Source organism: Phocoena sinus, chromosome 6 (genome assembly GCF_008692025.1).
Source record: "Phocoena sinus isolate mPhoSin1 chromosome 6, mPhoSin1.pri, whole genome shotgun sequence".
Taxonomy (NCBI): domain Eukaryota; kingdom Metazoa; phylum Chordata; class Mammalia; order Artiodactyla; family Phocoenidae; genus Phocoena; species Phocoena sinus.
Genome location: NC_045768.1, coordinates 14,187,461 through 14,213,554, shown reverse-complemented (window position 1 = coordinate 14,213,554; position 26,094 = coordinate 14,187,461). Strand labels below are relative to the sequence as shown.

The window sequence follows — 26,094 nt, the reverse complement described above, 5'->3', positions numbered from 1 at the left end:
CCAGGGATCGAACCTGTGCCCCCTGCAGCGGAAGTACGGAGCCCTAACCACTGGACCGCCAGGGAAGTCCTGAAATGTCCCCTCTTTGTGTGGTTATGTCTCCGATGCTATACACAGGAAAGTTGGTTTGTTTCATCTTGTTACGAATTTTTAAAAATTGCTTTTTTCCCCACTTGGATTTATTTTTATTTATAATTATGTAAAGCATTTATACAGTTTCAAAGTCAAATTTATGAAACAAGGTCAATTCAGAGAAGTCTACCCTTTATCCCTGTCCTTCCATCCTCTTCCTTCCCACCCCTACATGTAGACTGTCCTTCCACTTAAAAACATTTTTATAAATGAATATGTGTACATGTTTGTATCTCTCCCCACAACTTTCTTAGATAAACTGGTATATATGATATACACTTTCCAGAGTAGTCCCAGGGACTGACTGCAGGAGATGCAAAAGGCAATGTAATGACACTCAGAGAAAACACCAGGTAGTAAAAAACCACTGGAGCTGCTGGTGGAAACTTGGAAGTCTGCTTTGCACAGATTTCACACCAAGAAAAAGGCACTGTCTGAAACGAAGACAGGGACAGAAGAGTGGCTAGAAAGAGGCTAGAGGCAATTTAACACCACACAGGGGTCTGTGTGCACCGGCAGCCACACCAGAGCAACCCCAAGGTCCTTTCTCTGGCTCTAAAATTCTGTGCTGCTAAAGGGAGCATAATCAATTACCCGAGAAACCCTCGGAAATAAGGGGCAAATCATCACAAGCACGGACCAGTCCCTAGACTAATTTGCTAGCGGGGGAGATCAATGTGACTCTAATCTGTATTTATACACACTCACATAATAGAAACAAGAACTGCATTCCATCTATGTAACAGACATTACTATGTACTGAGGTCAAAAACACTACATCAAGGGTGAAATGTTTAGTTCAGACACATGCTTTAAAAATCATCATATGGGCAAGTACCAGTTTGGGAGGATGAAAGGAAATTACTCATTCATTCATTCAAAAATATGAACAAAATAGACATGGCCCCTCGTGGAAAACAGAGGGGCACAGACATTAAACAGACAAGTGTGTAATTATAACTTGTGATAATTATATTAAACATTAAACAGACAAGTGTGTAATTATAACTTGTGATAATTATATTAAACATTAAACAGACAAGTGTGTAATTATAACTTGTGATAAGGGCTAGGATGAAGCAGAAGAGGATGCTATGATAAAGTGACCGGGAACCCTCTCTGACCTTGAAGTAACATTTAAGCTGAGACCTGAGAGGTGAGAAGGAGCCAGTCGGCCAGGAGAGAGCACCTGTGTCTTCTGGGCTCAAGATGGAAGACAGCTTGGTGGGTTAGGAGGAAAGGCAAGGTCAGTGTGGGGCTGGAACCCAGTGGGCCGCCCTTCCTCTCCAACACGCCGTCTTCCACTCCGTGTACAGATTTCCCTGCACAATGACTGCTCGTGTACTTGCCCGAGTTTACGGCACCAAACTTCCTCCCCAGGATCCCAAGACAGAAACCTAAGCACAGGCTCAGCAGAACCTTCCGAGGTGAGAGAGCTGCTTCACTGCTACTTCTTTGCCATGGTTGGGAGATCTGAGAGCTGTCAGAGGGGTGAACTAGATGAGTGATGACGTGGAATGCACATTTCCCTTCTGCCTTCCTGATGGCCTTTGGTAAAAATTTATAGGTTAGATAAAGGGGGAAATATCTATCAGGCCACCAAGCAAAGAGCTCTAACTCTTCCTTAACAAGTAGGCTCCTTCTTCCAGGGAGGTCTCCCTGATTATCAGAGCAGGTGCTCACCTTGTCATAATACGACATGTTTCCCCCACACACACACAGACCCGGGGCACAGGCTCTGCTCTGCACCATGACAGATGGGGATGCAGATGGAGATGGGAGCAACCGTTCTTATTTCAGTCATGTTCAAGTTACTGCAACGTCTAGCTTTTAAGGGAAATTTCAATGGTTTTGTAATAAATGATTTTGTTTGGTTAAAAAAAAAAAAGTAGTTTCTAAGTAGTTAAAATAGATTTACAAACCCCACTAAAATAGGATGCTGAAAGCTATCGAAAGGGATCAGACAGTCCAGGGAAAGGCAACAGAAATGAAAGATATTCTGAGCAGAATGGAATGACCTAGTCCACGAGGAAAACCTGGGACTTAAAGCCTATAAATCAAAGCCTGTCCTTGGGATTCAACACCTGCGCCTTCAAAGCCAGCTCTGCACCCTTGAGTACGTGCCTCACTCCCCGAACCTCAGTTTCCTGACGTGTAGAACATGGACAGGGTTTCCCTCAACAACGATGTGCTGGCGGTGGGGACACGGTCGGGTCCAGGCGGCAGGCCAAGCTTGCAGGGCCCCAGGGGATCAGGTCAGAACCGGCCTGGAGCAGCCAGCACGGTGTCAGACATGTCACTCGAACAACGTGGCGCCCTCCCTGTCCCCCGCCACCTTCCCCAAACTGAGGGCACACCAGCTGGAGGCCAGGTCCCGGGCTGGACACGGAGAAGCCTGAGACACAGGCCCCAGCGGCATCCTCGAGCCTCTGCACCCACGTGCCACCACCCACCTGTTCACAGTGGAGCGTGCACTGGCCACTGGTGGGCAGTGAGACCCTCCAGAGGAGCGTCAGTAACCTCGAGGCCTCATCCAGGGTCAGCCTGGCTGCGCCGACACCGGTAACGAAGCTGCTCAGGGGCGCCGAGTGTGGACGCTGCGTGGGGGGATGAGAAGGCTGTTACGTGCGGTCTTGAAAAAGATTATGGACGAGCCGGCTTTAACGGGCAGCATAAATCCCCAGACCGCAGGGCCTGTGCTCCGCACGCCAGGCAAGCGCCTACTGCCGGGCGACACCAATTCATTGTTCTTAAAGACGGTGACTTATAGATTATGAGAGAACTTCGGTGGTGACGTTAGCCCGGGCAGTAAGCATGATTAATGGCCACCTGAGTTCACTCCATTTACTGTGCCAAGAAGAGGGTCCCCGCAGCCACGGAGCCTCTCCGGAAGGTGAACGACGCCAACGGCAAGCGACGCGACACGAATGTCTCCCCTGGAGTCTGCGTGGCGCCGGCGGGAGGCGGAGGTGCCCGCACAGGTGAGGGGGGTGACCTGCAACGCTCTTCAGGGAGCAGGGTGACGGAGACAGAGAGCGCCTTGGCGGACAGAGACCTGGGTTCAAATCCGACCGCTCTGAGCTACTCTCCCTCAGCACCTGCACAGCGGGAACGACATCACCCACTGTAAAGGCTGCTCTGGAATGAAAGCAAATACGATCCTAAAAGGTCCTGTGCAAGAACAGCGGCCGCCAACCATCTTGAGGCAGCTGCAGGACGGCTCGCGGCAGCAAGCGCATCACAGATGGCAGCGTGGGGGACCAGACCACACGCCGCGTGAGGACCAGGACCTCAGGCACCCCGTTCACCACAGCAGCCCCAGAGCCTGAGCACGGAGGCCGGGAGGGCGACGGACAGGTGACTGGGTGGGAGAAGGGATGGACACACTGCAGGACTGAAGGATAGAGGGATGGACGAGACACTGGACAGGCCGTGGAGGGGCAGTGCGGCGGAGCCCAGCGAAGCGACCGCGGTGACACAGGCACAGACCTCAGCAGGTGTCCCTCCCGCAGAACAAGCGGCAGCCTTGCAGCCCGGACCCGACCTCATGAGTTTCATGCGCGATGCTCCCTGGCCCCTCTTCCCAGGGCCTTACTGAGGACTCGTGAGCCTCTCGCCCCCGGTGCCCTCGGCCAACACCTTCCACCTCCTGCCCCGCTGTGCGTCCCTCTCCCTCCAGCTCTGTCGCTCAGGTTACCTTTGCTGCCAGCTCTTGACTCGTGGGGCTGGGGGCCTCTTGGATCTGAACGTCCATCTCAGCGAGGAGCTTCTGGCCCCGGCCAATCTGCTCGCACAAGGCACCGTAGTCCTCAATCAGGCCCAGGACGTGGCAGCCACTCTTGCTGGCCCACAGGCGGTGGCCAGGGACCAGGCGGCACACGTTTGAGGCGCTGGTGATCGAGCTGCCACTGTCGCAGGAGAGGGTGTCCATGTCATTTCCAGAGAGTGGAGGAGTCTCTGAAGCTACAGAACGAGAAGGAAGATATCGGACCTACCTGGGGCGGCACCCGGCATTCGATGAGCCGCGTTCAACAACGTCTAGCCAGCCAGGAGGGCTAAGAGCCCTCAGGCCCAAATGCCACCTGACACAGCCCCGAGGGGAAAGAGGCCTGGAGCCAGGACCTCAGTCTGTGTATTACCCGCCATAGGCTTATTCATCCTGTGGGAGAAGCTCATTTCAATCCAACCAACACCGGCTCTGCAGAAGAGCCCTGACGCACACAGACGAGTCAAGCCTGGGCCTGCGCTTCAGGGGCCCCCGGTCTAATCGGAACACAGATGCCACGTGGGAGGTGTAACAGCGTGACGACAAAGAGCCGGAGCTCGGTGGACAGAATAATCAAGCCTCTGTGCGGGAAGGGAGATCAGGGACGGCTTCTTAGAAGAAGCGACAATTGCGCTGGGCTGAATGGGTAGCAAGAATTATGCTACACAGAGGTAAAAGCCTGCCGCTTTCCACCTTTGGATCAACAGAAGCATGGATGGATAATTTGGACCGGGGCCATCAGGAAAGACATTTCCCTGGGCAGTTTGCATTCAGGATGAGTCTTCGGGAAGCAGCAGGATTTTCACGGGCACAGAAGTGGGCAAAGTCGGTCTGGCAAAGGCGGGGGCCACGCTGCACAGTCCCAGTAACAGGGAAGTGCAGGCCCAACTGCAGGATGGCTTGACCCATCCGTGTGGCACCAGGAGGCCAGAGGGGTGTGGCTGGACGGGCCCACTCGGCCTGGATGCTGCAGGGCCTTGAAAGCCACGATAAGGCAGTCACACTTTAACCCAGGGCAACAGGGAGCGAAACCAATGATGTCGCTAAGGTCGGTAACACCTGGGCTTGGAGAACGAGATTGCCAGCTGGAAATGCTGAGAACACAAACCCCCAAATCCTGCCAAATACCCTGCTGAGTTGGGACCAGGGACCCCCCCCTTTCCTCCAATTTAAAAAGTCCCACTGCCAAACCCAACTGTGCCATAGCTACCCAGACTCTAGCTTTGTACCTGATCCTGGTGGCACTGCTGGGGTGGAATCAAACAGATCATATGAATTGTCAGCTGCCACGGGACACTTGTCACCATCTACAAAATGCAAAATAAGGGAAATAAACCATCAAACGTTTTAGTTTCACTCTCACCAGCATCTGAGAGAGAACTGAATGAAAACACAGTGAAGTTCCAGACACACAAGCATTCATTCAGACGCTCACTGGGCATCTCTCCCGCCAGGCCCTGCGCGGGACACGGGGGATACAGAGTGAGCAGGCCCGGCTGCCTCCCCGGAAGGACCCGCTTGTCCAGACAAGTAAACAAGCTGTTTCCCCTCAGGGGTCAGGGCTAAGGGAGGGAGGAACGGGGGCTGTGGGAGCTCAAGTGAGGGGGTAACCCGAGGAGGGACAGAAATGTAGGCAGAGGAAGGAGCAGATGCCAAGGCACAGAGGAGGGAGCCCTCATGACACATTCAGGGAGCATGAAGTGGGGGACGTCAGGCGGGACGATGTCAGGCTGAGACCTGTTTTGGGCTGGAGGAGTGAGGCTGGAGGCGGCTGCAGTAACCCACATAAGACAGAAGAGTGACCCGAAGTAGGATTTGGGAGGTGATGTGTTCGAGACAATGTAAGGAGGCAAAACCAGGCATATGCGGCACGAGATGACGGGCCACGTTCTATAATTCAGGAAAGCACTTTCACATCTGAACGCTCAGTAGCTCGGGGGCAGGATGGCACTGTAATTGAGGCTTCCTGGAAAAGGAGACCAATGGGCAGAGACAGGAAGTGATCTGCCCAGCATCACCCAGAGTGTCCGTGGCAGAGAGGGGACTGTGTCCAGGCCTCAAGGTGTCCTGCCCAGCTTGCTCCCCACCCAGGCCCCTCCGAAGAGTGCACTTCAACTTTGGGGCCAAGGCGCCCGGGGGGTCAGCTCTGTGGAGCTGGCCCGAGAGTGATCACTTCCTGCAAAAACAGCAGTCTTTAGGCCAGAACTTTCAGGCAGCTGCATTTAAATATCGTCCTGAAAAGTCCTGTGCAAAGGAAGAAGTGCTGCTGCCTACTGTATAATTCTAATCTTCACTTGAGGAAACTGGAAAACTTCTCCACGGAGACGGCGCTGTGAATTTTGAGCACATTCTCCTAGATGCCTCTTTGGAGACCGCCCCCCGCCCCACCCCAGGGCTGACCCTGGACAAATTTCAAAAACAGGCAAAGGCTGTTCAACGGCCTCGCTTCAGCTGCCCCAAAGCTCCTTCCTGGGCGCCCCAGTCACTGAACTCTTCTCCCTGCTTCAATCTCCCTAGCTCACACCGACAACCTCGGTCCCATCTCCTCAAAGCCCTAAGAAGGGCCAGGAGCAGAGCAGACCCCTATTTAAATACGGCAAGGCCCACTGCCGATGTATCCCCTGTGCAGAAGGCGGCAGTAGGGCCCCTTCCCAGCCCTGTGAGGTTCCCCCTGCAGGATTTTATCCTAAGGATACTGTTTAACAGAAAAAGCGTGTTAACGCTGATGTCTATTAAAGCTCCGAAACAGAGACCACTTTAACAATCATCAGGGTAATGGTTTAGTGACTGACAATCACCTGAAAACAATAATTAGGAAGCCCGTGAGGAACACGGGGAAACGTTTATGATGTAATGTTGGGCACAAACAAAGAAAGGACACAGAATGGCCCCAAAACCAATTTGAACATTATAAATTCACGCCTACATTTGATTACCAAATGAAGAGACACATACAAAGCCAAAAATTATTATTTTGTAACCATGAAGGATTTTTTTTTTTTTTCCCATATCGTCTCATCATCTTTTTTGGTTCAAATTTTAAAATCCTTACCAAGGAGAAACCCATGAGCGAGCCACTGTAAGTTCCAGAGCTGGGTGACCAGGTGCTCTTTGAGAGATTTCAATTTTTTTAATTAAAGGCGACAGATGTAATTCCCAATCTAAGTAAAGGTAAGTCCAAACTTTTCTACACTACTTGTTTATAAAGTCTGCTGGCATTCCTTGTCCCCTGGATGCGCACACCCATCCACCTGGGCATTGGGATGATGACCCCCAGACACCAGGGCTCCTGAAGGCCAGGTGTTACTTCAGACACAGCGCTGGACCCGGAGCTGGAAATGATTTCTAGCTCCAGCTCCGCCACCTACTTGCTGTGTCACTTTGGGCAAGTCCAGTGCCCTCTCTGGGTTTTAGTTCCTTCATCCAAAGAGCAAAGATGATGGCCTGGCTGACTGATTTGAGGCCTGGCCACCTGCCGGTTTACGCCCGGCCCTATGCAGGAGTCGGGCAGACGAGGCCCAGTCTGTCCTCCTTCTGCTCCCTACACAGCCTCTGCAGGGCTAGACGATAAAGCCAGAGGTAAACGCCAAACTGAACCAGTTTTCAAACCTGCCGGGAAGCTTTTGAGATCCTGAGACGCTGACAACCGGAGGAAGAGGTGAAGATGCTCTTTTAAAGGCAGTTAAGAGGGACTGAAAAGGATTTTCAGCAGTAGGTCACGTGGACAGGACTAAGGGGGTGGCAGACAGCAGGACTGGAGGCGATAAGGGCGCTGGAAGCCCAGACCCCACTGCCCTGAGAATCAGCGGGCCCCACAGACGACACCGTTTTGCCAAAGGTGACAGCTACTCAGCAGTCAGGTCCCAAGCTCCCAGGGTACACGGCGCGTCTGCTGTCAGTGAGAAGACACCTCCATGGGGCAAGGGCGGGATTCAGAAGCTCACACGTGCCGCACAGACGCGCAGGGCTGCATTTCAAACAGTGAGGCGAGGCAGGGCAGTACCGGGCTTGTCCAGCTGCTGGGGCCGCTCGGGGACAGACAGGGTCTGGAGAGCCAAAGTGGGATCTGCCTCCTGGGCCTTCTCCCCGCCCCGTGCCAGCTGCTCCTCCAGCCTGCTCTGCAGCGTGCTGTTGGTTTCGATGCTCCTTTCCAGCTGCGCCCGCAGAGCCTGGATCTCTGTCAGGAGGCCGTGCAGGTGGCCGAAAGGGTCCCGCCCCCTCCAGCCTTCTCCCGATGCCTCTGCCCTGGTCTCTGCAAACACAAGCAAAGGGAAGCCTCGACACTGTCAACCGCCAGAGGGTCAGCCACCGAAGACAAGTGACGGCACTTTCGACCCGCTGCCATCACCACCCTCCCCCGCCTAAGACCTCGGTGCCATGGAACGTAACAACTCGACCTGAAAAACAAGAGTACTCGCAGACTTAATTGCTGCTATTCCACAGGCTAAGTAAGAGCTGGAAATTAATTTTCGCTTCTGGCCATAAAGGCCTGACAAATTGCACACCAAACCCTGAAATTCTGTCTAGTAGTAATAAAATCTATTTGGGCTGGAATTATATAATGAAAGGGCCGATTTTAAGAGCCACGGTATATTTAAAAGACACAACAGCAAGAATAAGAAAACCAACCTGAGGAGAAAATGAGAGCTGAGAGGTGACCCTTTTCTAGATAAACTTTCAATAGGGAGAAACCATCTGGAAAATTAGTTGCGAAAAAAAAAAAAAAGAAAAAGGAAAAAACCCCACCACACCTCAAAACGGATTCTAAAACATTAGAGTTTACAGTCAAGTCGCTGTGATCTGGTATCTCTCTAGGATACAGTGAGGCCCAGGGCCAGCAACCATCTCTATCAGCACGTAGTAGGTGCTCCATAATTGCCTGCTGAATGAATGGGCAATACAAAAACAAACATACACTGGCAGGAAAATTATCATAAAAGTGATTTCTTGAGTGTCTACTACGTGCCAGGTACTGTGCTAGGACGCTCTTAATAAATGATTTCATTTAATTTTCACAACTGTACACAACAGAGATTAGTAGACATGTTTTACAGAGGAAGGAGCAGGCCCAAAGGGATGAGGTGACCTGTGGAAGGCATACACTGGGACGCGAGGCCGTGAGAACCCAGACCGCCGTTCACCGGACTCCTGAGCCTAAGTCCTTCCATGTTTCCCGCTGCCACTTGAGAAGAAGGGTGGCCCAGAGAGCCTGCCTCAGCATCGATCTACTCTACCCTGGAGGCAAGCTTGGGGTTTCAGAACAGCGTTTCAGGAAAGAGGGCAGCCCGCCGTCCGGGGGAGCTCACAGGCCAGAGCACCCAGTACCTTGCAGCCTCCTGTGCTCTTCATCCAGCTTCTCGTACACCTTCAGCTCCACCCGGAGGGACTGCAGTAGCTTGTCGTTCTGTGTGAGCAGCTGCCGCCTCACCTTCACCTCCTCCTGCACCCTGGAAAGGCCCCGGCGCCATGGGAGCAGAGGTTATTCTCACGCAGGGGCTTACTGGACCCACAGGGCAGGCAATTCCACCGTCAGCCAGAGAGTGTGGACAAGAGTGACAGCACGGGGAGGAGTACCCCTCACAGCTCTGCTTCCCGAGGGCTCCTCCAGGCCCAGCCCTTTACAGACGTGATCTCACGTCATCTTCACAGACACCCTAAAAGGCATGTGCTCTCTAATCCCCAATTCACGGATATGAGGAAGTGAAGCTCATAAGGTTATGTCTCACCCAGGGGTGCAGAGCGCAGGAGAGAAGCCAGCACTGTGTGATGGTGAAGACAGTGACCTTGCAAATCACTGCACCACCCGGGGGAAGTGAGGGCGAGGTCACGAACTAAAGGTGCGGGGCGTCCGGAGTGCTGACAGAACCGCCGAAACACGTGGGACGAGACGGGAGTCTCCGGGGGACCGCAGAGGGCAGTCAGCGTGATGCGCTCACAGCCTAAGGCAGACTCCCACACGCCTCTGTGCAGAAACTCCCGTGGCTTCCTGAGTCACTCGGCGTGAAAACCGAGGTCCTCACCAGGCCTCGGGGTCCTGCGGGGCTCGGCCTCCAGCCACCTCCGTGTCCTCCTCTACCTCGGCCTCTCCTCTAGCTGCACTGAGCCCTGGCTCTGCCCTGCACAGGCCAAGGACACCCTGCCTCGGGGCCCTGACCCTTTCCAAGGAAAAGGATCTTCCCCCAGGATCTGCAGAGCTCACGCCCTCACGGCCTCCAGGTGGCCACTCAGATGGCATCCTTTCAGAGAGGCCGGCCCTGAACCACCATGGATAAAACAAGCAATCCGCCCCCAGGCCCTGTCCCCCTTCCTCAGATGACTTCGCTCCTCGTATTTTATTCCCACCTGACGTGCCACGTGTTGTGTGCTTCGTGTCCGTCCCCGGGCACCGGGCAGGGCCGGCAGGTCCGGGGCACCCTGACCCCTACCTGCTCAGCTCACTGCGGCTGTGGCAGACCTCCCGGAGCAGCCGCTGGTTCTGACTCTCCTTCTCGTCCACCTCCCTCTGCAGTCTGTCGTTCTCCACCCTCACACAGGCGAACTCCCGCTGAAGGTGCTCCAGGCCGGCGGTCTTCCTGGAGAGGGACTCGCGCAATTTCTCATTCTCCTTCTGTTTATCTGCGTGCACAAAAAAGCACCAATGAGAGGAGACACCATTTGCTTTTTCCACCCTTATCATGCAAATACGGCGCTTCGGCTGGAGCGCTCAGAGAATACAAAAGAGAACGAGATTTCATCTGGCATTTATGATTGTGACATTCCAATTATCTCCTGCATTTTGGGCAGATAAATCTGTCAACATCTAGGGTGCAGATTAAACATCACTGGGATGAAATGGGCCCGTTTAGTCTTCTACTAAATAATGGGCCATGCAAACCTAGCTACTTTGCCTTCACAGAGCAAACAGTGGGTAGAAATTAAAGACAGAGGCAAGAAACAGGGCCCCGAACTCTGGCGACGGGTGTTGGGAAAGTCCGGAAGCCTCCCAAGGAGGCCAGCAGGGCTGTGCGGACAGCAACCCAGCCGTCACTCTCAGGCCATGAGGCCAGCACGCCTGCTGAGGGATGAGGAACACGGGGGCACGGGGACCAATGGTCAAGGGCACAGCCTGGAGGCAGAGGGGCACGTTGGAGTGAGGCTCTTCCATTTACTCAAGAGTACCCCATACTCTTGTGGGGTCGCTGACTCCACAACCTTGAGCCAGGCTCTTCACTCCTCTGTGCCTCAGTTTCCTCATATGTGTGGCCGGGAGTAGTAACTGAGTCACTACATGTAAGGGCTTCGCACAGGGCCTCACAGCACGCTGAAGGCTGCCAGCACTCTGGCAGGCTGTTAGCCGTGCTGGTGGCGGTAACAGCTGACGTCGCCGCCGTGCTCACTGCAGTCATTACCTTAGCGCCTCCCCATGTGTCACCCTACTTGCTCTTCAGAGCACACCTCCATGTAGGTACTTTTGTACTCCCCATTTTCCACACAGGAAACTAAGGATCAAAAAGCGTAAGACTTCACCGAAGTCACATAGCCAGTAAGTGGCAGAACCAGGATTCAGACTCAGGTTTTCTGATTCTACTCTTAACCCCGGCATGATCATCTCCGAGCAAGCTTTCTCCTCTTCCCTCAGACTGCAGCCATGCTAAGCCTCCTATAACTCCTGACTGGTCCAGACTCCCCCCCATCCCTCGCCCCCGCCAGCCTCTAACCCTCGGGCCGCTGTCCTCTCTCTTCTATTTAAAATGCCCTGGCTCTTCTAACCTTAGGTCCCTCAGCGAACCCCTACTAGTGCTCCGGACTCAGCTCTTAAAGACCGGCCTCCCCTGGGTCAGGATGCTTTCTCCGGGGTCCTGCGCCCCCTGAGCCTTTATCACGGCTAATCCTCACCCTGGTCTGCCATGGGTTGCCTGGCTCTCTCTCCCATCAGACCATGAACCCCCGAGGGAAGGAACCGGGTCTCGCTCAATTCTGTATCAGAATCTACACAGGCTGTGATACAGAAGAGGAACCAGGAAGTGTTTGCTGAATGAATGAATGAATGAATGAATGAATGGATATCTGCAGAAGGCCCCGTTTCATCTCTTAAGCCAGAATCGGCATCAGTATCCTCTAGTGAAAGTGGGATACACGGGCCCAAGTCCCAGCTGCACCACCTTCTGGCTCTGTGGCCGCAGGGCAGTCAATTCCCCAGGCCTCAGTTTCTCACCTGTAAAACAGGACTAACAATAACATCATCCCAGAAACATTTTAAGTGAAAGCTCTTTGTGGGTTGAGCTCCAAACAGACGGAATTAAAAGAAGCGTCTTTAAAATACTGGAGAAACTTGCCTGACGGCAGGAAATCTCTGAAATTTGGGGAGCAATGTTCTTCCAGCCCTTCTCTCCCATTGTGAACTAAGCCAAGCTGAGAGGTGGCTGCACAGAGGGGAGGGTGACAAGTAAAGAAAGTAACACTTACTAAGCCCCTGTCAGAGGCACCAGGCTGCGGGCTTGACAGCGCTTAGCTGTCACAACAGCCCTCTGAGGCCTTCCTATTTTACAGCTAAAACATACTGGGGTTCAGGGAGGTTACGTGACCTGCCCAAAGTCACAGGGCCACAGGACTTGGTCTCACTCCAGCGCCTGCATTCTTTCCACGCCACGGAGGGCTGTGGAGCTCCAGGCTGCAGACGGCTCCTCCAGTTTTTACCTCTGGATCCTTTAGCGAGCATTGCATTGAGGGCCTCGTTCTGCTTCCTCAGGAAACATATTTCTGATGTCAGAGAATTATGTAGCTCTGGACCATAAGCAAAAATGTTTGAAGAACCTATAAAAACACACATAAATAGTAATTGATAGTCAGTCTCCAGGCCCGTACGGATGGAACTTTTTGGAAAACAGTTTTAAATAGTGAGGAAACACAACACACAACGAAAATTACTCCTGTGAACTATCTAAGGTACCACCAGAGCCCAAAGGGAGACGAGAGGAAGCCTGAAAGAGACGGAGGAGACTCCCCACATCCTACCCGGCCTCGGGGTGAACAAAGGAGAACCGGGCTGGCAGGGCGGGTGACAGTCTTAACCTCCACGATTTCCCTCCTGAGGTCCAAACCCTCAGGGGACCTCTCCACTGAGGCTCCGGTCCACTCTTCACCTTTCCCCCCAACCCTTCCAATCCCGCCCTCTCTCCTGTTTCCTGCCGGTGTAGACGGTCTCGCCTCTATCCCTAACCGGAGCCGGAAACCTGGGAGCCAGACTAAAGGCCTCTATTCCACTGCCCAGTCAGGCAATCATGACTGCTGACTCTTCCTCCAAAATGCCTCAGATGCTGGCCCCCTCTTTTCTGCCCCTGTAGTTCAGCCTTATGCCTTGCCCCGTTGCCTCTGCCAATGAGCTTATCATCCTAAACACGGTCCATTCAGGTTTTTTTCTGCTCAAAAATCCGTGATGGCCCCACCATCACGTATTTGCATTTGGTTGTGTGATTGGCAAAAGACAATCACACAACCAAACACAAGGTCCAAACTTCAGATCTCTATTATTTAGCTCGAATCTCAAGGCCTACACCCCACTCCCTCTCACACTAGACCCTGGTGCCCTCAAACGCAGCCAAACTGAGCCATGCGTGCTCCAAACACACACCACACACACGGTCACACACCTCACTGGCTTTACAGGATGAGGTATTCCCTTTGCCTAGAACGTCTATCACCTTCTTCACCTGTCAAAATCACACTCACCTTTCAACTCGTAGCTCGTACTCACTGCCCCGAAGTGTAGACTAAAAAGACCAGGCTCTAAAGCTAGACAGACTGGGTCTGAGGAAACTTACAAACTCTGACCGGTCTCCTTATCTGTAAATACCTGCCCCGGGTCCTGTCTATCTCCTGAAATCCTAGCCCTCCCTCGGGCCGGGCAGCTCCCTTGACACGCCACCTCCACCTCGGCACTGCCCGTGCTCTGAACTTTCTTCGGCTGCACCATGTATGATGTTCATGTTCACAGCGACCCCTGGAGGGCACTCGCTGTGTGCAAGGCACTTTCCACACTTGGCAGGCGGATGCTTCCCGGCCTTCCTTACTGGTGGAGTCTACCACACCGCAGAGCCCAAATGCCAGACACCTGCTCTTCCAGTCCGGCTAGAACACGGTCACGTGCCACTTCTGGTCGATGAAACTTGACAGGAAACCTGCTGGGAGCTTCTGGGAAAGCTTTTCCACCCGGATGAAAAAAGAAGGACGGGCAGGAGCACATGCCACCCTCTTCTTAACCTGCTCTGGACCCCGTCCTGAGAGGAGGGGATGCTGCAGCCGCCACAGGTACTAACCCCGTGCCCGGCTACCAACCAATCAGACTTCAGACCTGCCTTAGAAACGCCTGCCTCTGGATTTCTTGTTATGTACGAAGACATAAATCCCCATCGCTTACACCAGTTTTTACTAATTTTACTGTTATCTGCAGCTGAAAGCATCCTGATACACAAACTGAGGACCTGTAATATCCAAACTCCCCTCTAAGGAAGGTATGGTATTGTGTCTCCCGGAAGCCAGAGTTTCATTCTCTTTCCACTCTACAAGCACTACCTTTTTCTCATGCTAACGATTCACTGATTACAACGTCATATGTTTTTTTTTATTCACGTATCTCTCTCCCCACTATCCTCCTCCACTCTCCCCTATGAACTCTGGTGTCTTTCCAGAGACACCTGGGTTTGAACCGTGGCTCCGGCTTCTTAGTAGCTGCACGATCTCAGGCACGTCACATAACGTCCCTAAAGCCTCTATTAACTCAATAAAATGGTGGATGGATGTTTATTGTTACTGCTGTCACCATTTGTCAATACACCACTGACGACAGGCTGGAGCCAAACGAAGACCGAAGAGCAACCTGGGTGAACAGGAACAATTCTGCAGAAGTCTCCGGCAACCACAGCTAAGGGGCTCACTTTTCAAAGGGATCATCAGGCCGAGGAACAGTTCCTGACAAAGCCCGAGCTAGCAGGGCCCACTTCGGATGCTATGAGGCCCATCTTTCCTCTGAACATCATCACTATAAGCTTGTATAACCGGTGACAAGCCGGAAGATGTAACACATAAGATGACAGTTTTTAACAATTGTTCCACCTCAACATTACAAGGAGCCATGCCTTTCTCAACCTGCTCCTGAGATGAACATTTCACAGCAGGAGGGAGGCAGAACCACTATTATTTCTTTGTCTTTTCAGGGATTGTGACAACATGGTGAGAACAGCACGTCTTCCCACCAGCATAAATACTTTATGAATGCCTTTTGTGAACCTTCCCATCAGAGTGAATTGCTCTCCGGAGCAATTGTCTGCTCCACTGTAGCTGGTGGCCATTTGAGCCCCCAAATAATTCTATAATTGGATTTGTCAGGGAAAATGTAAAACAGAATGAATCTAATTCAGGCATTACCAAGAGTGACTGTGATGGGCCCAGGCGTGTATTTCTTTCCTGTGTTTGATGTGACTAATAACTCAGATTAATCAATTTCCCTGGGAGTATGAGGGGGAGGAGGGGGAGGATGCCGCTGGGGAGGGGGGGAGGGGGGAGGGGGGAGGGGGGAGAGAGAGAGAGAGAGATGGAACCTTTTCTGTTTACCTTGCAAGCTACAGCATATACGGTACTTTGAAAAGATGTCCTTCTAAGCTGAAGGCTCTGACGGGCTAGAATGCAGTGGCTAGGGGTGCAAAGAAGCAGGTGCCGCCACGGGCTACATCTTTCTAGAACTGAGTTATCTCATCCCTAGAAATGGCCACGACGTTAGTGTCCCCACCCGGTGCAGAGCTTAGAGCTTTGCAATGTTAAACGAATAATGTTATACAAAATAAAACTGATGATGATGAAGAAAACCACCATCTCTTGGGTGAGGCACTGAGCAAGGCCCTATGTATAACACTGTCTCATTTAATCTCACTACGACCCCGTTTTGTAAGATAATGAAACCTGGAAGGGAGAGGTGACTTGCCCAAAGTCATGGAGCTCATCAACAGAAGAGCTGGGTCCCTACCCAGGCCAGTCCGGCTCCCAAACAAACTCAGGCTTTTCCTGGTGCACAGAGCTGCTCTCAAGATATATTCTGACCAGAGGGAGGACACTCTCTTTGGAGCAGCAAGGAAAGATGACCAAAATAGATTATTCAATGAAAGAAGGAACAGAGCAGTGATATAAAGCATTCTACCTTTCGGGAAGGTGAAGGAGAGAATAAGAATATACATCTGTATCTGCATTAAGACTGTAAGGATAGAGAAGAAAACTAACAAAAGTGGGAGGAGAGAAGGGAGAACAGGACTAATGGGTATAGAATGGTGATATTAACTTTTGAACCACATGAATGTCTTGTCTATGGGGGAAAATATGTATTTTTAAGCTTCTCATGGAAGAATAGTCCATTCTGAGCTAACTGTGGTTATGTAAGAACACTGGGGACCTCGTGACTGGCACGTGGGAGTTACCAGATTGCCAAAATGCATTATTAACAAAAAGACAAAATACTGTTTTTTTTTTTTGCGGTACACGGGCCTCTCACTGTTGTGGCCTCTCCCGTTGCGGAGCACAGGCTCAGTGGCCATGGCTCACGGGCCCCAGCCGCTCCGCGGCATGTGGGATCCTCCCAGACCGGGGCACGAACCCGTGTTCCCTGCATCGGCAGGCGGACCCTCGACCACTGCGCCACCAGGGAAGCCCTACTGCTTTGTTTTATTTTAACATACCTATCTATTTTGCTTCAGCTTCTAGAGTCAAATGAGGAGGCAGTCACAGTCCACAATGCCAGAGGCTGGCAGACTACTCCAATGACGGGAAACGAACATTTACCAAGTACTTGTTCTGCACCAGGGACTATGGGACACTCCGCTTAAGTAGTGCACTTAATTCTCATCGCCACCAGAATAAAATGGGAATTATTATCCTCATTTAACAGATAAATTACTGTAACTGAGAGTCAGCAAGGTGAAGTAAACAGCAAAGTCAGGATCTGAACTGATTCCCAATACACAGCGCGCTTATCCAGGCAAAATGCGCCACAAAGGAAGTCCTCACCGCCCTTTGGGAAGGTCACCTTACCTTGGTCAGTTTCAGAGCTTGTCGCTCCAGCTGTTCTCCGTAGCTTCTCATTTGTTTTAATAGATTCTTCTAAACGTTTTCTCAAACTTCTAATTTCTTGTATATGTTCCATTAGTAAGTCTACAGGAAGGAGGACATTTTTAATTTAAAGTCTGAAGCCCCCAACAAACTGAATAATTTATAGACTACGCAGTGATCTTGAAATTCTAAATAGTACTGGATATGTGAAGAGAGTCTTCCTTAGGCCTGGGGAGGCAGAGCTACTGCCCACAGCCCACAGCCAGTCTGTGATGATTCTCTGCAGCCCTCTACAAAGAAGATACTTTATATCACATGGAAAAATTACACACCATACAATTTTAATGCTAACTCTAATACAGCCTTTTATTCTTCTAAATATCAAATATTAATTTAAAACCTTCCTTTCGGGGAAACTAAAAGATCACTTTCAAGTTCGCCTGAATTGCCTGAGTTGATTAAGCCACCTTCATAACGAACTCAGATATTTTTGAGTCTAATCGTCTGAGAGGAATATGTTAACCATTTATCACTCACTAATTCAAGACTTAAAAACAAAGCAAAACAATAATCCCAACACTGGTGAGAATGGTAAGAAGGGTGCTCTCCAGGAATACATCCTGTTAGCACAAGTATAAACGTGTATGACTCTGGGGACTATTTTTGTCATTAGCCTTAGAAAGGTTCTTTCCAATTTATTTTTACCAAATAATTCTACTTCTAGGAATCTACTTAAAGAGATCACCGGAGATGCTGACAATCATTTGTCAGAATGTTTGGAAAGGTTCATCTTGGCACTATTTATAACAGTCAGCACTGAAAATAACGCAAATGATTACGTTAACTGCTTTACATCCCTTATGATGCAGTGTTACACAGCTATTAAAATTATATTATGAAGACCATATAATATCATGAAAAAATACAGATACAAAATGGGTTATTCGGCATAATCACGACTCTGTTTAAAAATCCGCAGACAGGAAAGACACATATATGCAAAAGAAGGAAATACACCTAAATATTAACAGAGGTTGCCTTTAGGTGGTAGATCTTAGGCTTCTCAAAACTTTACTATACTATATCTTAACATAATATTTAACAATATATAGAAATTTAAATTTTCTAAAATGAGCATGCTTTTAATTTCTCAGCCTCTGCCACAGCTCACTTTAACAAAGAAAGGAGGAAGTGCAGTTCCAGTCCAGAGGTAGGTTTCTAGGATCAGTGTTTACAGCATCCTCACATTAAGTGTCCAAAGGCAAAACTAATGTCTTTCATTCATCAATTAGGGGATACCCGGTTTTGTCTTGGTAACGTTTGTTTTAAAACATTCTACTAATGTTATGACCCAGTTTTAATTCCTCCAAAATGACTTTCATTTAAAAGTATCACAATGTTACAGATCTTTTCCTAATGAAATAGCAATTCTGCCATGAATTTGAATGTTTACGAGATGACTTAATTCCCAGATCTTCGGCTACCTCCCATGAATGCCAGGAGTGCAGCAAGCCATTTGGCGGACTGCCTGTGGACCCCGCCTGCAATAAACTGAAGCAGCACGGCACCACACCTCCCGTTCCTGCCTTGCTGCCCCGCAAATCTTCCAGCGGCCAGTCAGGTCTCAGTGAGTCAGGAACTGTTCTGTTCTGACTGCAGCCTTCCTTCCTGGTTTATCCACGTCACATACTGCCGGCTTCTGGGGCAAAAGCCCTCAGCAGCGATCGGTTCAACACATCTTCTACTGAGACTGGCTGGAAGCTGGAATCATCCCCTGGCCTTAAGGAAACATTCCCGGTCGAATTGGACACCGCTTGTTAATTATGCAGCCCTAACTGGGCAGAAAGAAATACTATACTCATGTTAACACAGGAGAAAAATATCTGTCCCTCTTGCAATAATACCCTTCTGACAAACGCCGCCTCTTTAAACCCATAAATCCTGCAAGAAGCAGCCGCCAAAAACGACAGTATAAATATCTTTTGCCTAGTAGTTCCAATTTATAGAATCTAGGTTAAGAAAATGCCCCAGAATAAGGGGAAAGCTTTATGTTCAAAGATACTCCCTGCAGCACTGTTCACAATTGTGAAATTTTAGAAAATGACTTAAATGTTCAGCAACAGGGGAACATAAGGAAAACTGCAGTTCAGCCATTCAACGGACTATTCCAAAGCCACTGAAAATGATGTTATGTAACACGTCGGAAGACTTATGATATAATGCTAAGTGAAAAAAGGACAAGTACTAAATTATCTTTCTGCTCAGATTATAAGCGTGACAAAAGGAAAAACAGATGCAGAGACCAAAAGTCTGAAGAGAAACAAACCCAAAAAAGCCAACAGTGGGTTAATTAGGACAGCTCCAGAGAGCACTGTCCCCATTCAGGAAAGCGCCTGATAATCCACTTGAGAAGCCCAAGGTCATAGGTCCTCAGAGGAATAAGAAGTAAAAGATGGTTCTACACTGGAAATAAACCAAGGCTGGGGTGGCGGATGGGGCCTAGAGTGAAAAAAAGGAGGGCAGGCTGGGGGAGAAAGAGGAAGTGCCTGGTACCACCGTAGCAGGAGGGTCTTAAAGAACAGGGATCACAAATATCCCGTCAACGATCAGCCTTGCTGCATTGTAAGCCCCGCCCCTCTAGTCCCTGACACCTCAAAGGCCCTGTGGGAGTGGTCTCGGGCGGCAGGAGGCAGCACAAGGGACAGGGAAACAATTCATGGTCTAACCCAAAGCAGGAGAAGGCAGAGAGTTAGAGCCAGAAATAACCGAGAGAAACCAAGTACACAGAAACTCACAGAAACTGCAGACGGATACGGCCACGCACCCAAAGAATGCACATCTAGGCAACTGGTTACTGGAGGACTCCAGCTGATACCTGCGTTACATCAAACGTGTACACTTCATGCTCGAGGTATGATTCCAAACCGTGCTCCCCTGGCCCCTGCGTATCCTAAAGGAGCCTCGGAGGCGCCACTGGGGATAAAGGCTCCACTCCTTTGGAAAAAATGTGTATCTTTTATACATACTCAGTTTCATCTGAAAAAAAAAAGGGAGGGGGGATTTCTGCTGCTAAAGATAGATTTAAAAATTTTGAAACCCTGGTTCTAATGTGATCCGGTGTCAACAAGGAGTTTTTAGCTAGGAGGTGTCTGATTTGTACCTATTCTGGGCACCTTGCAAACAACCCCGCTGGAAAAAGGAGAGACCAGAGGATGTCAGCTGAGCTCCAGAGGCTATACCAGGGCTCAGAAAACTATGGCCCCCGTGTCAAATCCACCCACCACCTGTCTTGGTAAATAAAGTTTTATTGAAACATACCCACACTCACGCATTCACGTATTTTCTACAGCTGCATTATGCTGCGACAGCACGGCTGAGTAACTGCAACGGAGACCATATGCTCTGCAAAGCCTAAGGTACACAGTATCCAGCCTTTTACTGGAAAAGGTCTGTCTGTTCTGGTCTATACTAGTCCTTGAACTTATGAACAGTAAGCCCTACCTAATGCCCAACAGGAGGCAATCAAGACTGCAAACACAGAAGGGTAAAGGGGAGCTCAGAGGCAGGTGGGGTCACGAGAGGCTGATTCTGCCAACTGAGCCCAAGGCTCCGTGCCCAGAGGCAGGACAAGGGGCTGACGGAAAGGGCCGAGGGTCACACTAAAGAGAAACACAGCAGATTTACTGAATTCAAAATCTCCAAACAGGGGGTTAGGTACTCTCGGGTCCCTGTACAGTTCAAAGCAATGGTCCTCAAAGCGACACCACCTTAGGAAGAGCTCGAAAGAGACAGCAAGAAATGGACCAGACCTAGACCTGATCCATAACCCCAGTGCTTTCCAGTCTGCCAGATAAGGAATGGCAAGGCATGTAACACGTCATCATTAAAAAAATAAAAAGGACTTTTTCCCAATCTCCAACACTTTCAACAACCGTAGCTTTCCCCGGTGATAAACGATAACTCTGAACAATGGGCCTGGGCCCTCGCAGGATCTCCTCTCACCTCGTAACTATTCAAATTTCACTATACTCTGCTTTAGTACGAAGGCAAGACAGCAAATTATCGTTCAAAGCAGGAAACTCTGGCTAGGTTTACGACGCTCAGTGAAGCTTGGCTTACCTTGAGAAACGTTGTTTGCCAGGACCAAAGTCTTCTCGGTCTCGCTGTCTTGCTTCTGGTCTCGTGAGGAGGAGGACTTCTCGGGGATTTCACAGTCGGACAGCATGTGACAGTCGGACAGCGCGTGTGAGGCTGAGGGAGCAGGAGACTCAGGGAGAATGTGTTGGTAGCTTAAGTTGTCTTCCTCAGTCCTTGACCGTTGGGATTGAAAGAGAAATCATTTTCCACACTAAGATCCCAAACCAGGACCATGACTTAAGAACACTTAAGATGACTGGCTCTTTGTAATTTGCCCACATTTGCAATGGTGTTCTGGAGGCTTTTTGTTTCCCTAGAGCATTTTTTAGCAAGGATACTCTAAAAACAAACACAAAAAAGGCTCAGTGGGCTTGATGTGGAGCCAGTGAAGGAGGGGGAGCCACCGCCTGGCTGGTAGTGGAGGGACCCTGAGAGAGGGCATGAGTCAGCGGCAGCTGCCTACCAACTGGCCGCTCTGCACCAGGCACTTTACGCAGGCTGTCCTCCTTGGTCCTCACAGAATCCCTCTGCGGTCGGGAGGACCATCCTCATTTAGAGCTGCGGGGACGGAGGCGCATCAGAACCTTGCCCACAGTCTCACAGCTTGTACGTGGCAGCGCACACATCTGAATCCATGTCTATCTGGCTCCAAGGCCCCAGGAGAACGTGGGGGGGGCCAACCCAAACCTACGAGGTGGACTTATGGGTTTAAAAACCTCAAAACCCTCACGGTCCGCAAGCAGATTCTGGTATCACCATTGAGGCAATCATCCGGTTAGTGACCTGTATTACCCAAGGGCCACCTAAGCCGGGAGGAAAACCACCCTGAACTCTGTGAATCCCCATTACAGATAAGCTCCTTAACTTAAGCTCTTTTTTCTCCCATTTTTTCCTATTACTTCTTGTCTCGTTATTCATGAGCTCAGACAAGAGCAAAGGACTCTAAAGCTGCAACGCATTCATTAACAGGTAAACAGCAGATGCAATTGTGCTCAGACAGCGTGATGGATGCGATGGCTTGCTGCTGCCTCGCGAAGTGCAGAAGGGGCTGAGGGCACCCATTTAATTAGCGTGAGCACTAAGCCTACAGCTGAAAACAGCAGAACAGAAGGAACAGAAACAAACCTGCCAGAAAGGGAAGGGTGACACGTGGCTGAGGAAGGCCAAAAGAGGCTCCCTGCCATTCTCCAAGCAACCACGGTCGGCTTTCAAAATGGCCAATCTGATCATGTCTAGTCCCAGCTTACTCTCCTTCAAAGACTCCCCTCTTCCTGTAGAACAGGATTTGGGCTCTTAAGGCAGTATCTGAGGACCAGCCCAAGGCAGCCCTGCCTGCCTCTCTAGCCTCACGTTCCATGCACCAGCCACGCAGCTCAAAGGACCCGTGTCTCCGTCACCTCGAGGGGGGACACTCTTCCAACAAGCCACGCCCTGGAGCCTCGCGCTTCAGATCTCAGTGAAGACCATCTCCACTCGGGGAGGCCCTTACTGCCCTCTCCGCAGCCTGCCGGTGGGACATGACCCACCGTTATTATCAGGACAGAAGTGGAGGGTTGAACTGAGAGGGGTCTTGCGAATACCGCAGTGGGAGAGGAAAGTTTCTTCTAAACTTACAGAAGCCCTGAGTAAAATGCCCTCCAGTGAAGAGCTGTGATACCTCCCCGCCGGCCCACTCTAACGATGCTGGAGGCCTTCATGATGCCAGTAAAATCTGAAACTCTGCACCCCAGGCTGGTCTTCATTTCTTTATTTTGCCCCCAGGAGTCCAAAGGGTCACAGCTCCAAAGATGAGGGAAACAGCAATGGCACTAACGACAGTCAGAACCTTGAACAAGTCAACAGAGGAGGGCGAGACCCTGACGTTTCCAGATGGCCACAGAGGCAAGCTAAGAGCGCTTGCAATCCGTTTATTCCATGAACATTTTTTTATAATTCCAACCACATGCCAGATAGCTGGGGCTAGAGCAGGTGTGCAGATACTAAAGAAGTCTTTGCCCTCAAAAGGCAATGTGCAATAACAATAAGAGCCCAGGTGTTGGAGCATAACAGATTCAAGTTCAAATCCCAGTTCTGCCTCTTAATGGCAAGTATGCAACTCTGACCCTCAGGGTCCTCATCCTAAACTGGGAACAATAATGCTCACCTTGTAGGGTCAGAAATAACGGATGTGAATGCCTAGGGCAGCAGCTGGCACATACCATACCTAGTTAATGCTGTCTCCTTACCTCTTTCAAGGAATCCTGGGCACGGAAAGATAAATGCAGAAAATATTATAATACCATGTGGTAAGTGCTATAGTGTAATTATGTGCCAACTGCTATAGGAAGGATCACTGATGCTGGGATGCAGTGGAGAGATGGGGGTGTCGGGGAGAGCAAGGTCCGTTTCCATGTGAACTGACTCTGAAGAAGGATTTTTAAATTATAAGCAGAAGAAGGCAGTGTACCGCTTGTGTACAGGCGTGGTCTGGAGAACAATCAAAACGAAGATTAAGACTGAAGCATGGGGTACACGATGAAAAGGAAAGATGGGTCAGGCTCAGGAGTCTGGAATTCATCCTGCAAGTATCCAGGAGCCAACAGAAGGAATGTGTCATCTGGGTCAAATCACCTGACAGAAACGCCAGGAGCAACCAATGCAAATGAAGGAAGGCTGCGGGATATACGGCGTGAACTTCTGGTTTTGTATGACCATTGTCAGTTTCACAGGTATTTTTGCTTTACTTACAAGACGCGGGAAGCTAATAGAACAGGAGGGAGCAGAACACTCAAAACGCTGGCAGACAAACCTAACCCATAACGTCTTCTTACCAAAATGCCACACACTCACCTCTCTCTCAGTTCCTTCTGGGTGCTCATTTCCACTTCAACTGAATTTCCTGGAAGCAGAGATAACATCAAGAAGGAAAACATTAAAAAAAAAACCCAAAAAAAAGTGCTCCCTAACAATTTCTTCCTCATCCATTTGTTTAAACACTCTTCATAACAGTCCCGGATATTTAAAGTAGGATTACCAAGAATACCACTCAGACTCTAGACTCCTCCTTTATCACTGCTCTGGCGCTAGTTCCAGGAGGAAGGTGACGGCACTGAATCTAAAGAGCAATCACAAAGGCGCTGCTGGGTGCAGAGGCTCTTCTTCCTTCTCTAAAACTCTGATACTAACAGAATACAGGCTTGTTATAGGAAACGGGTAACAGAATTAAGAGAAAGAAGATCGCTACCCTCCAGGTACCCACCACAGACGTGTTACTGGCTTTCCTTCCATTCTTTCTTCCACGCATTTTGACATGGGTGATACTGTATCACAACTTAATTTTTCACTTTGGCCTTTATTACGAGCATTTCACTTACCAAATTTGCCTTAGTAACGGCATGCTTAATGAGTACGTGAATATTCCCTTGGAGGTGGGCATGGTCCAGTTTCTGCCAGTTCCCTAGCTGATGTCTAGGCCCTCTCCAATTTTTCACTTTTAAAAAATAAATAAAATAAACTTCTTTGTGCATACAGCTCTATCTACACTGAAACTCTCCTCCGGAAAGGCTCTCAGAAGTGGGATTCCTAGGACAAGGAGGCTGTGAGTGCAGCTAAAAAAGCTGGTGCCTGCAGCAGGGGGAATGACTAGAAGAAATGACAAAAGAAAACAAAATAAGTGGCTCAGAACGCAGTCGGGGACAATGCTCTGCGCCCCCTGCGTGTCATCATGCGCTGTTTGAAAGGAACACGTGAGCCCAGATTTCAGAGATGAACAACTTTAGTTTAAAGATACTTCAGAACACTGGACGCTGCAGACGGGGAGGAGCTCGTTGAAGAAACGAACGCGTGGCTAAAGGAAAAACAAGCCTCCTAGGGCAGCGGTGGAAAGATGAGGCTATAATTAAACTGCACCCACACGTAGCATTTTCAAAACTACTCATAAAAGGAAAAGTTCTCAAACACCACCGTGCGGAGGAAAAGATCACGGGAGACACGCACATCTGCTCTGTATCTTGCGGTTCCCACCCACAAGCTCCCCAGGCCAGCTGGGTGGCTGCCAGGGCTCCCTCTCCGCCCACCGGGCCGGGCCCTGGGCACCAGCACCACGCAGGGCGCACGGGCTCCGGGAATGGGTGCTGAGGGCGGTTCCTCGGTAGCCACCGTCTCCTTCAGGCCTCACAACAACCCTAAGGGCACAGTGTCCGGATCTCCGTTTGAAGGTAAAGACGTGAAATCCAGGAGGTCTAATATTCCCACTCTCCCACTCTCCCCACTTCCCACTCTCACCTACTTTACTGCTTCGGTGAAGCAAGGGCAATGGAGACATTATCACAGCTGCCCCACCACAAATCTACATCTCCATCCTCTGGTTCCATCGCGACTGAAACTCGTATGATATCTGGACTCCCCAAGAGGTAGGGAGAGGTTGACAGGCCTCCACCCCAGGGGATGCTCTCAAGGGCTCCCTGTCTCTGTCCTCTGCATCCCGTCTCAAGGGGGGGAATCTACATCTGATACCCCTGACTGGTCAGATTCCAAGACCCTGACATTCCAAGTCCCACGTGAACGGGCATGGATGAGTGTACCTTAGAAGAAGAACTCACTTGGCGTTTTCCTCTCACACCTGCACAGGGCTGCTTACTAATGTTCAGTTAATGATACGATTTTGGCCCTTAGACCCTAAGGATGGGCCGTCTGCCCCAGCCTAGCCCTCCAAAGAGCTCAGGGCTCTACACGTGCTAGGCAGGCAAGCAATAACGCAACATCTGCTTCACATTTACCGTCGTTCTTCAGAGGCACGTGCCTCAGGGACTACAACTGGCCCAGCACAGGCTTCAAGCATTCTGGCTCACCTAACCGTAAACTCATCTTAAAACCAGCAAAAAAACTCTCCTCGATTCCTGACAAAGTCCACGACCACAGATGGAGTCCACGACCCGGACGCCACCAGCAACGCTTGGCTCCCCTTCTTCAAACCAGAGATGCTTTGGGGAGCTTGTAATGACTCAACA

General features: G+C 50.3%; 1 protein-coding gene across 7 annotated transcripts in view; it reads right to left on the bottom strand.

Annotated features, from left to right (window-relative positions):
- Nucleotides 1–26,094, bottom strand: part of CDK5RAP2 (CDK5 regulatory subunit associated protein 2) — a 195,075-nt gene that overhangs the window by 8,820 nt on the left and 160,161 nt on the right. For 6 of the 7 annotated variants that reach the window (XM_032634778.1, XM_032634776.1, XM_032634782.1 and 3 more), the window contains 10 exons: nt 23,936–23,984; nt 21,089–21,279; nt 16,952–17,071; nt 12,575–12,691; nt 10,324–10,513; nt 9,224–9,345; nt 7,902–8,150; nt 5,128–5,205; nt 3,830–4,095; nt 2,586–2,729 (listed from right to left, as the gene is read on the bottom strand). In XM_032634778.1, the coding sequence (XP_032490669.1) occupies nt 2,586–2,729; nt 3,830–4,095; nt 5,128–5,205; nt 7,902–8,150; nt 9,224–9,345; nt 10,324–10,513; nt 12,575–12,691; nt 16,952–17,071; nt 21,089–21,279; nt 23,936–23,984 (1,526 nt within the window). Of the gene's footprint in view, nt 1–2,585; nt 2,730–2,749; nt 3,231–3,829; nt 4,096–5,127; nt 5,206–7,901; nt 8,151–9,223; nt 9,346–10,323; nt 10,514–12,574; nt 12,692–16,951; nt 17,072–21,088; nt 21,280–23,935; nt 23,985–26,094 lie in introns of those variants that run through there. The other variant, XM_032634779.1, reaches the window with a different exon arrangement.